This window comes from Setaria italica, chromosome V (genome assembly GCF_000263155.2).
Source record: "Setaria italica strain Yugu1 chromosome V, Setaria_italica_v2.0, whole genome shotgun sequence".
Classification (NCBI taxonomy): domain Eukaryota; kingdom Viridiplantae; phylum Streptophyta; class Magnoliopsida; order Poales; family Poaceae; genus Setaria; species Setaria italica.
In genome coordinates, this window is record NC_028454.1 from 8,917,624 (window position 1) to 8,928,428 (window position 10,805).

The 10,805-nt window shown below is 47.4% G+C and overlaps 1 protein-coding gene and 2 pseudogenes across 1 annotated transcript; 2 read left to right on the forward strand and 1 right to left on the reverse strand.

Annotated features, from left to right (window-relative positions):
• Positions 1-3,362: 3,362 nt before the first annotated feature.
• Positions 3,363-4,514, forward strand: LOC111257313 (annotated as a pseudogene).
• Positions 4,515-5,715: 1,201 nt separating this feature from the next.
• LOC101755431 lies at positions 5,716-6,010 on the reverse strand (annotated as a pseudogene).
• An 881-nt stretch (positions 6,011-6,891) lies between these two features.
• LOC105914376 (probable LRR receptor-like serine/threonine-protein kinase At3g47570) lies at positions 6,892-10,399 on the forward strand. Its single transcript, XM_022826629.1, is given in 8 exon segments — positions 6,892-6,966; positions 7,941-8,031; positions 8,034-8,095; positions 8,097-8,153; positions 8,156-8,422; positions 8,424-8,786; positions 8,788-8,911; positions 9,003-10,399. Coding segments are annotated over 8 exon segments (1,458 nt in total). The 3' UTR covers positions 9,422-10,399.
• Positions 10,400-10,805: the final 406 nt, after the last annotated feature.

Here is a 10,805-nt window from a genome sequence, read left to right on the forward strand (position 1 = left end):
AAGGTAAAACCCAGGTTGACAAGGAATGATCATAAAAACTAGGTAAACCTTAATAGGACCTATCAATATTAAATGTAGAGCAATGCAAAAGTGATTAAATATAGTTTTTGGGATAAAAGTATAAGGACACACGTGCCTTTCTCCAAAGAATAGCTGCTCAGATTATCTTCCGCTCTTGTTCCTCAAAGCTCTCGAACAATGTTCCTTCTACTTGCATCAATCATCGGCACAAGCATACCAAGCAAACAACAATCACAACTAAGAACAATACATCAATCATTGGAAAGCTTTAAAAGAGCGTACTAAAGGATAAGGCTTGAATCTAAGGTCACGCGAATGCAAGAAACGCTGGGAACAAAACTATGGTTGAAAAGACAAAGTTATCGAGAGATTTGAATTATAAAAGAAAGAGAAAAGCATATGTGCTTCATATATTTTAATAAAACAATGTAAAGATATTTTAGAGAAACATCCTTAGCATGTTATAGTTATGTATGAAAAGACAATGTAGAACTTAGTCAAATTTTATTATAAACATTCAAGTACAATTTATGCAAATTAAAAATTTAATTTGAAAATAAAGTATATGTAAACATCTAAGCGCATAGCTTTATGATTTAGGTTGAACTAACCAAATATAATTAAAAACACATTTATATTTATATTAAATCAAATTAACATATAATTATGAAAACTCGAGATATAAATTATGTAGCTTTTATTTAGAAAACAAATTGAATAAACATTTTAATTAAAGAAGACATGTTTAACATGCATTAATTAGATTAATATTAAATTTATTTTAAAAACATGCATGATGGAAAGATCGGCACTAACGTGTAATTTGTGATTCAGGTTGAACTAACCAAATATAATTCAAAAACACATTTATATTTATATTAGTCAAATTAACATATAATTATGAAAACCCAAGATGTAACTTATGTAGCTTTTATTTAGAAAACAAATTGAATAAACATTAATCAATTTAAGTTTAATTATGAACCACCGTGGTGCATCTCTAATTCGCTTTTAATTGAAAGAGTTATTTAAATAAGCATTAATAACTAAATTAACATTTATTATGAAAAGCGGTTATAACACTAAGTAGCTTTTAATTAAGGAAGACATGTTTAACATGCATTAATTAGATTAATATTAAATTTATTTTAAAACATGCATGATGGAAAGATCACTACTAACATGTCCTAAGAATGGATATAAACGGAGCTGTAATGAGGAGTCCATGGGTTAAACAAGGTTGCAGGGCCTAATCGCGATTAACGGAAGGTTATTGGGGCTAGCAAGGAAGATTTGCAAGACACTGGAATAGAGCTCACCATTAGGTCAAAGCATAGGGTTAGATATGTTAAAGTGCTCAGGTTAGACTTGGTTGCACGGATCCAATCTAATCAGGGACATGGATGAAAAAAAACAAGACACAAGGAAAAACTAACTATTTGTAGAGCTTTATAGGGGCCTATGCGCAAAAGCACCACAGCTCAGCATCCATGGTGGACGGGCTCCTGGATGGCAAAACCCTCGTGTCAGATTTATAAGCCTGGTAGTCCACCAAGGGATTCCCCAAGTGGTTGATTTGTAGATGAGGGTGATTGTGAAACCAAGAACTCGAAGGTGGTCGCGAGAACACGAAGGGACACTTAGACAAGTTCGGACCTTCGGAGAGTAATACCCTACGTCCTATATGCTGGTTTGTATTGCTTGAGATTGATCTAATTGTTGCGATACCCTCGGGGGTGCCCTTGGCCGCCTTATATAGGCTGACGATCAAGAGTTAAAAGTCGGTTTGAATCTAATCTACTCGGTAGTTACATGGAAAGTAATCTGAGTTGGACTACAATATGTGTTCCATGATATCTGGGCAGATTTGAACTATCTTATTGCCTTGACTTGCACTCCAAGTAACTTTATGTCCTCGGCCCGCACGCTCTGATCGGGCAGGCCCTACTTGTTAGTCCGACCAGTATCCTGGCCGGTCAGGGCCCATGGGGTACCCATATCCCTTAAGGCCCCAAGCATTGTGTAGGCAAACAGGAACTTGATGTCATCAAAGTGAAACTTGGAATGAAATCGGGTGAAGCTGACGAAGAGCCAACGCGTAGAGCGAGGATGAGTGCCGAGTTGATGGATGCTGGCATCCAGCAGGTCGAAGCGAAGGTTACGGAGGGCGTCGCAAGACGCACTCTGTAGGAGTAGCCCCGGAGCATTGAAACAATTAAGATAATCAATACAATGGTCAAAGAGGAAAAAATTGTCCCCTGAAGTAGATCCTTGTGCCCGAACACAAGGATGGACGCAGCCACGGAGGCCCGCCAACCAGAAGTAGGCACCTAGACTCAAGGACGAGGACTGGTGGGACTGTGGAGCCATGCCGACCTGAAATAGGCATCTAACCCCTGAGGACGAGGACTAGCAGAGCCGCAGAGGCATGCTAACCTGAAATAGGTGCCTAGCCCCCGAGGATGAGGACTGGCGGAGCCATGAAGGCACGCCGACTTGAAATAGGTGCCAAGCCCCCAAGGACGAGGACCAGCAGAGCCACGAAGGCACTCTGACCAGAATTAGGCGTCCAGCCCCCGGGCATGAGTGCGAGGATTGGCGGAAGCACATCGAGTTGCCTCCCTTCCCGGGCTCAGGCAGAGAGGTTGGTCGGGTGACGAGAGGCACACCAAGTCATCAATGGTGCCCAGCCGCCGAGCCTAGGAGCCGGACGAGTTGCAAAAGCATGGCAAGTCACCTCCCGCCCCGAGCCAGAGAGGTCGGCTGGGCGACGGGAGGCACGCCGAGTCATCTACGGTGCCCAGCCCCCGAGCCTTGGAGCCGGCTGAGCCACAGAAGCACGCCAAGCCGCCTCCCGCCCTGAGCTAGAGAGGTCGTTTGGGTGACAAGATGCACGCCGAGTCGTCTGCGGCGCCTAGCCCTCGAGCTTGGGAGCCAGACGAGCCACAGAAGCATGCCAAGTCGCCTCCTGTCCCGTGCTAGAGAGGTCAGCCGGGTGATGGGAGGCACGTCGAGTAGTTTTTGAGCTATAAAAGAACAATACAATCATTATGTAGCATAATGTAGATCATTTAATCATTGAACAACTCGGAAGTTTAATTCGCTGTAGAAGTAAACTCTTGCGCATCCTGCTCTTATAGGCCAAGTAATTTCCCTAGGTAGTTATCTTGTTACGTTTAAGCACCTAGCCCTACTGACCACTGTTCACGGAGAGGATGGTTTATCTTAGGCTATAGTGCTGGGGCTGACCCGATGCTCGCATATAGGAACGCGCAGGATGAGTCAAGGTTTCACGGATTAAGGCGTGTGCTACCCGAGTACTTTAGCAACCGTTAACAGGGATGGACAAGTCGCAAAGCAACCGGAACTGTGCGGAAAAGCACCAGCATGAGTTGGGCACCCATGGGGTGTAGCCCCCGGCCGCCCGTGTAGTGGACGGAACAAAAGTCACGACAACATGGAGGAGCCGAGGCTTATGTAGGTATATGGAAGCTGTAAAATATTTTATTGTAAATAATACTTAGCTTGATTCGTGGTCGAGTCAAAGAACCCGCGTGTCATCTTCGCGTTTAGTCTTAGAAGCCCCTGAGCGTGGTCGGCGGACAGTTGTTGGTGAAGCAAACTAGTCGGGCTCCATGCCCAACTAATTCGTGTCGAGTTCGAGTTGTTGGAGTTGTCAGCGGCAGGTTTGTGGTTGCGATTGTGGTATGCTGTTGCCAAGTCGATGTGGCCATCGGGTCGTGTCCGGCTGGCCGCTACGCTCACAGTACAGCATGTCTGGGTTGTGCTGCCAAACCAAGGGTGCATGTACATCTTTTCGAACCTTGCAAGGAAGCCCTCACGTATTAAGGAAATCTATACCTAATATTAAAGCTCCCGCAGCGTGCGCCTATGCCACGTGTGGTGTGGACGGGTGTGCCGGCTGCGGCTGCGAGCTCCTCACTGCGGCAGGGACCAGGTCGAGCAGCGACAGTGATGACGAAGGGGAGTAGTCCGCGTCTGCGTGCCATGCCACCATCGCCGGGCAAGGTGTGGCAGCGGCGGAGGGGGAGAGTGAGTACATCGGCGTGCAGCGGCGGCCGTGGGGTAGGTGGGCGGCGGAGATCCGCGACCCGCACTACGCCGTGCGCAAGTGGCTCGGCACCTTTGACACAGCTAAGGATGCCACGCGCACCTACAACATCACCGATGTCGAGTTTTGAGGCCACTGCACCAAGATCAACTTCCCCGACAACACGGCCCCCGCGCCCGCACCTTCCTGGGTGCCAAACTCGACATACCACCACCACGACCACTTGCCGCTGCCGCTGCCCGAGAGCCTACACGAGACCTGCGGGGCGAACGCATCCTCGTCGATGGATGTGGCTCTTGCGGTAGCGGCGTCGGCCGAGCAGCACGGCACGAGGCCGGTGCCGAAGGAGCAGGACATCTGGGACAGGCTGAACGAGTTCATGATGATGGATGACGGTAGCTTTTGGTCACCCATGCTATGATCATCACATTCTCCTCCATTCTCCTCTTGTTTTCACTTTCGTTGCTTAGCGGATAATGGTGGTCAGCTGGCCTCTGGTCTGTCGTCAATCGCCAGCCATCCATCGCTTTTATATGGTTTTGCACTAGCTTTTGGGCTTTGACCACACCCTCCACACCCATACGAAATGACTAGGTAGAGTGATGTTGATATACTGCTTGCCGCGCGCTAGGGCGAGCAGCTACTCACTCGGGCTAGATGCCCTACCCGCCACCTGGACCTAAGAGGTGAAGGAGAGAGGAGGGAGGGGGAAGGAAACAAGGAGCCGAGTGCCTCTTTGCAGTCAACCAAGTAGAGCCATATGCCAGCGAAGGCATGGCGCCAGCGAGGGGGGGGGGCGCAGCGGCAGTCGGTAGGCAACACAAACAGGGGGCGGAGGTCGGGACCTCACATCCCCCTCTCAATGATGTCCATCCCCTTCATATCCAGAACTAAAGCCTCCACATCTAGCAATTGGGGGCTCGATTTTGCACTTGATTGGAACGATTTGGAGTGGATTATAGAAGGGAAGTGGATGGAAACGAGAAGAAGAGGAAAACACACTCCTGCTCATGGCGGCCAGAGGCGCGGTGGCCTAGGTCTCGAAGCAGGAATGAGGCTAGGCACGGGAAGGACGAGCGTTTGCCTAGGCGACGGTGAGGATGGCAAGATGCGTAGCGCCTGGATGATGGCGAAGATAGGGCATGATGCGGGTGGCGCCGACGGACGAAGTGGCATCGACTAGCTAGATGACGATGAGTACGGGGGAAATCGAATGAATGGATAGAGCGGAGGTTGAGCGGTGATTTTTTTTTATTTCCATGTGTGGGTCCCATGTAATAAACAGATGGCATCAAACCACCCACAAATATCTTCTACTACTGTACTGGGATAACGCATCAACATATGGTGAAGCGAAATCAACATATTAGGAACAAGCAAATAATAATGTGAGAGTAAGTAAGGACTTGTAGCAACGTACATGTATTTCTGCTAGTAAGAAAAAAAATTGTTAGCTGCCGTAGTAAGCACCAAGCAACGTAGGAGATCTACTGGATGGAATAGATTAAATAATAAAGGGAAGGGAGAATTGTTCCTTTTTTTTGGCAGATCCGACGTGTCTGCATGCAACAAGTTGAGGTCGACGTGTTGTGCTAAATCAACCGGATCAGACTGGGGCCGGATCAGGCGAGCTTGGCTGTGGCCGGGATGAGGCCAATAAGGGCGTCGCCCTTGACCTTGGCCTCCTGTGCCTCGCGGATCTTCTACATCTGGAGCATCTGCTCCATGATGAGCTCGTAGTGGCACTTCTTGTAGGCGTGGCGCTCGGGCTCGCACTTCCAGCGGAGGTAGAACTCGGAGGTGCACGCACTGGTCGTGGTAGGCGAGCGGCACCAAGGCCTCCGCCATCTCCACCTGCGTGATGATCTGGGGCTTCGTGGAGTCGAACTGAATGCCGGCCATTGCCGCCGCCTCCATCTGTCACTTTCTTGCCCTCTCTCTTGCCGGCGAGGTCGTTCCGTTGATAGATGGGTGCTGCGGGTTTGGTGCGGCGTGGGTGGGTGGTGTGCAGCAAGGACGTGAGGAACCCTCTCGGAGAGAGAGATTGCTTACCTACTAGGTAAACGGTGTGATGATCCTTTGATATAGACCTTGCTCCGCCGGAGTAAATTCGACAGATGCCAAGCTGGCGGCGGGCATTGAGTCGAAGTCCACCGGCATGCTCCTGAAGTGGAGCTGGATCGGATTGGCGAGGAAGTCCTTCATGCTCTTGGGGAAAACAATGTCGGGGCGGGATGCCATCGAGCTCGCTAGGGAGGATCTTACAATCATCCCTACCTAGCGCGCCAACTGTTGGATTTATAAGCCCGGTAGTCCACCAGGGGGTTACCCAAGTAGTTGATTTGTAGGTGAGGGCAATTGCAAAATCAAGAACTCGAAGGTGATCGCGAAAACACGAAGGGACACGAAGGTTTTAGATAGGTTCGGGCCTCCGGAGAGTAATACCCTATGTCCTGTATGCTGATTTGTATTGCTTGAGATTGATATGATTGTTGGGATACCCTCGGGGGTGCCCTTGGCCGCTTTATATAGGCTGACGACCAAGAGTTACAAGTCGGTTTGAATCTAATCTACTCGGTAGTTACATGGAAAGTAATATGAGTCAGACTACAATACGCGTTCCATGATATCCAGGCAGATTTGAATTGTCTTGTTGCTTTGACGTGCACTCCAAGTAACTTCATGTCCTCGACCCGCACGCCTTGGTCGGGTCGGCCCTACTTGTCAGGTCTGACCAGTATCTTGAGGTACCCATATCTCTCACCTTGGTGCTCCGGCGATTAGGGTCAGTGGCGAGGATGGGGATTGGAAGAGGAGATCGAGGGGACTTTATGGAGATGCTCACCGGCGACGAGGCGGACGGATTCTGGCCAGTATTTGGCTGGCGGTGGAAGAACACGACAGCTGGCTCAAGTCTTCGTGAGTGATGGTACTCCGGCGGTGGAGCGACGACGACGACTGGTGGCAGAGCTGCTCCTCGATGTCACGGAGCTCCCTAAGGCTCTAGCTTGCTCCGATGGTCGACGAGCACAGCGAATCGGCCAGAGAAGGACGGCAGTGGCTCCTAGCTCTGGCGGATGTGGGGGATGGCAGTGCTCGTGCAAGCTAGGAAGAGTGGCGGTGTGAGGCAGGGCAATAGCAGGGGCACAATCTCGACTTTTATATGTGCGTGGGTCCGCGCCTGCCTTGGCACGCATGCCGAGGTTCGGCGGTGGCGATGCCCAAGTGCAGCTACGCTTGGCCTCGACCCGCTGTTGGTCGATGGGCCTAGCGGGCCTAGCCGAGCCATCAACTGGGCCGGGTCAGTGCAGGTTAGTTGGAGAGGGTCGGGCCCCAAAGACTTGGCCCCATCGATTAGGATTTTTCTTTTTTTCAGAAATGATTTCTCGTGAAAGAAAAATCCAGAAAAATTCTAGATAATTAATTTAAACAATGAAAAAACTCTAAAAATCCAAAAATTTCAGGAAAAATCATCTCTAGTTTGGGACATGAGGAGTCCAAATAAAATACTTGGACCTCGTGAAAAGGATTCTAGAACCTTCCAAAAATTGGATTTAGCTTTAGAAAAAAATGAGAATAAATCTTAGAAAAATCTGAAAATTCTCATAAGAACCTAATCAGCATCTAAACGCATTCCAAAACCTTTGCACTTATGAAATACCAAGATGCATTGGTGTGAATGCAACCCATACACAATCATTATATTTAATTCAGAAAAACACTCAATTGTTTTCCTATACTAAATTTCCTCTTAAGAAAATAAATGTTGGAAAAATTTTAAAATTGTGAAAAAATTATTGTTTAATTATTCTTTTTAATCAAATCCTGAAATTTCAAAAATTTTAAGGTGAGGCAGATACCCTCAGGTTTACAGAATTTGACATCCATGTGCAAATTGGATCTATCCTTCCATGATCTACAAGGTGAAGTGCCAAAAGTTTTTTTTTGGCAAATGCAACTTACATGTCGATTTATGGAAATGATCAGCTTTGTGGTGGAAATACCTCAACTTCATTTAACTCCATGCTCCATGTCCAGTGCAAAAAAGAAAAAAAAGGAAATTTGTCGAAAACCCTTGTGATCACCCTAACATCAATCGGTGCAGTTGTATTCTCAGTTTCAGTACTTACTGTAATTGTGTTGATCTGTAAGAAGCTTAGGAAAAGGCACGAAAGTCAACTCATATCCACAACTGAGGAACGGTATGAAAGAGTTTCTTATCATGCTTTGTCAAATGGGACCAATGGATTTTCAGAGGACAATTTACTTGGACAAGGAAGCTATGGCATGGTTTATAAATGTACTTTACATGACCAGGGCACTACAGTAGGCTACTGTAAAGGTGTTTAACACACAACAATCTGGGACTTCTAGAAGTTTTGTCGCTGAATGCGAGGCACTCAGAAGGGTGCGTCCTCGTTGTCTCGTAAAGATCATCACTTGTTGCTCAAGCATCAATCACCAGGGTCAAGAGTTCAAGGCACTAGTTTTTGAGCTCATGCCAAATGGTAGCCTAAATGGTTGGCTTCACCCAGAGTCTGACACACTTACCCAGACAAATACCCTTAGCCTTGAACAAAGGCTACACATTGCTGTCGATATCCTGGATGCTTTGGACTATCTTCATAATCACTGTCAGCCATCAATCATTCATTGCGATCTCAAGCCAAGCAACATCTTTCTTGCGGAGGACGTGAGTGAGTGCCCGAGTTGGAGGTTTTGGCATACGAAGAATCCTTCCAGAAAGTGCTAGTAAAACCCTGCAAAATTCGAATAGCACAACTGGAATAAGAGGCACCATTGGTTATGTTGCACCAGGTAATGAAAGAGATATTTTTGGTATTTGTAAAATGTTCTTAGTTCTTACGTATACATGACCTGCTGACCTTTGGATTTTTTCCCCAATCAGAGTACGGTGAAGGTTCTTCTGTCTCAACTCAAGGTGATGTTTATAGCCTCGGCATATTGCTGCTTGAGATGTTTACTGGAAGGAACCCAACAGATGAGATATTCAATGATTCTTTGGATTTGCACAAGTTTTCAGAGAATGCTCTTCCAGAGAGAATATGGGATATAGTTGATCCGACAATACGGATGCACACAGATGCCTATAACAGCACTATAAGAAGTGGAATTAAGAATTGCTTGGTTTATGTTGTTTCTCTTGGAATATCATGCTCGGAGAAACAACCTAGGGAGCGGATCCCGATTCTGGATGCAGCCATTGAGATGCACGCTATTAGAGATTCGTATCTCAAGTTTGCCAGATCTCTTTTGGTGGAGCATGGAGTAGTAGCAACAACTCACAGTGATTTTCCACAACAGTGAATACATAGGACTGAAAATGCGCAAGATGTCTGCAGATGATCAGTTTACCTGAAATAACTGAAGATGTATGAAGCTTCAGCTTTATAATTTGTCCATGCATTTGTTTGCATCAGATATATGGAAGTATAAAATAAGTTTAGAAAATGTTTCAAAATAGATTAGATCCAGAGGTTTTAGTTGTCGTTTGTATGACACATTTTTGTAGAGAATTCAGTAATATGTATGATTCATAATACAATCAATGCTCTGCAAATTTCAGATAGCACAATTGGAATAAAAAGCTCATTCCTTGATTATGTTTCTCTAGGTAACTCAACTTATTGTGATGTTCACTGTAGATTTCTCCATGGTCCAAACGACCTTTGTGATCAGTTATGTTTATGCATTTTGTAGAATTGTAAAGTCTTTCCCTAACCTGCTGACATATTAGCCGGAGCATAGCACTTTGCCGTTCTGTACCACTCGCCTCTAGGAGGCGCTTGCCGCTTGGTGGCTGCCGTGGCGACCGACGGCATCCGTACCTGCTCTGTCGGAGATGGGTGGAGCTGCTCTGCTCTGCCGGTACGAGCTCACTCGCGCCGTGAATGGCGCGCGCCTCTAAGGTCTCATCAGCTGCAGGTGCAGATGGGTGGAGAGCTTAGCGGCGCTAGGTCTTCAGAAGATGGGGCTTTGCAGCTCTGAATGGTGAGGCGGGCAGGGACGACGGAGCTGGACGCGTGGGGAGGAGACGATGGGCATTTCTGATAATAGTTGGATCGCGATCCAAATTAGGGGGCTATTTACAAATAATAGGGGGTATTCCGTAAATATTCGGATCGCGATCATTAATCGCGATCCAAATGAGGGGTTAATTGAAATTATGATGGGGTGTCTTTTGAAATTCCGGATCGCGATCCCATCCTCCGCCGCGGCTCGCCGGAGCGCCGCCAGACGCCGGCCATCCCTTGGGGTACCTCTTCTTCCTTCCGCTTGTCGGAGCCCTAAGACGTGGTCGGTGTTTGATCTGACAAGGAACCTTGAAGTCCGGACTAACTGAAGAAGACAGACATGATGCTGACCTGGAAGACGACGGCCTCGCCATGGCTGGATGCGGCGCGGTGGAAGGACAGTGTGGTGGAGGGCGTGGTCCACCACATTCCGTCGACGGGCGGCGCACTTGCTGTCGCCTGTCGGCTACTTCCAGGCCGTAGCTGAGCTTCAGAGTTCAGACAGGGTGCTTGTGCTTGCAACAAGTTCAGAACGATGTCATTAATTTGATGCAGAGGATGGAGCAAACCGGTTGCAAATTGGATTCTGATACATATAACTTAATATTGAACCTTTATGTCGATTGGAAATATGAGAAGGGGTGCACCAAATATGGGATGAGATGGAGAGGAGTGGA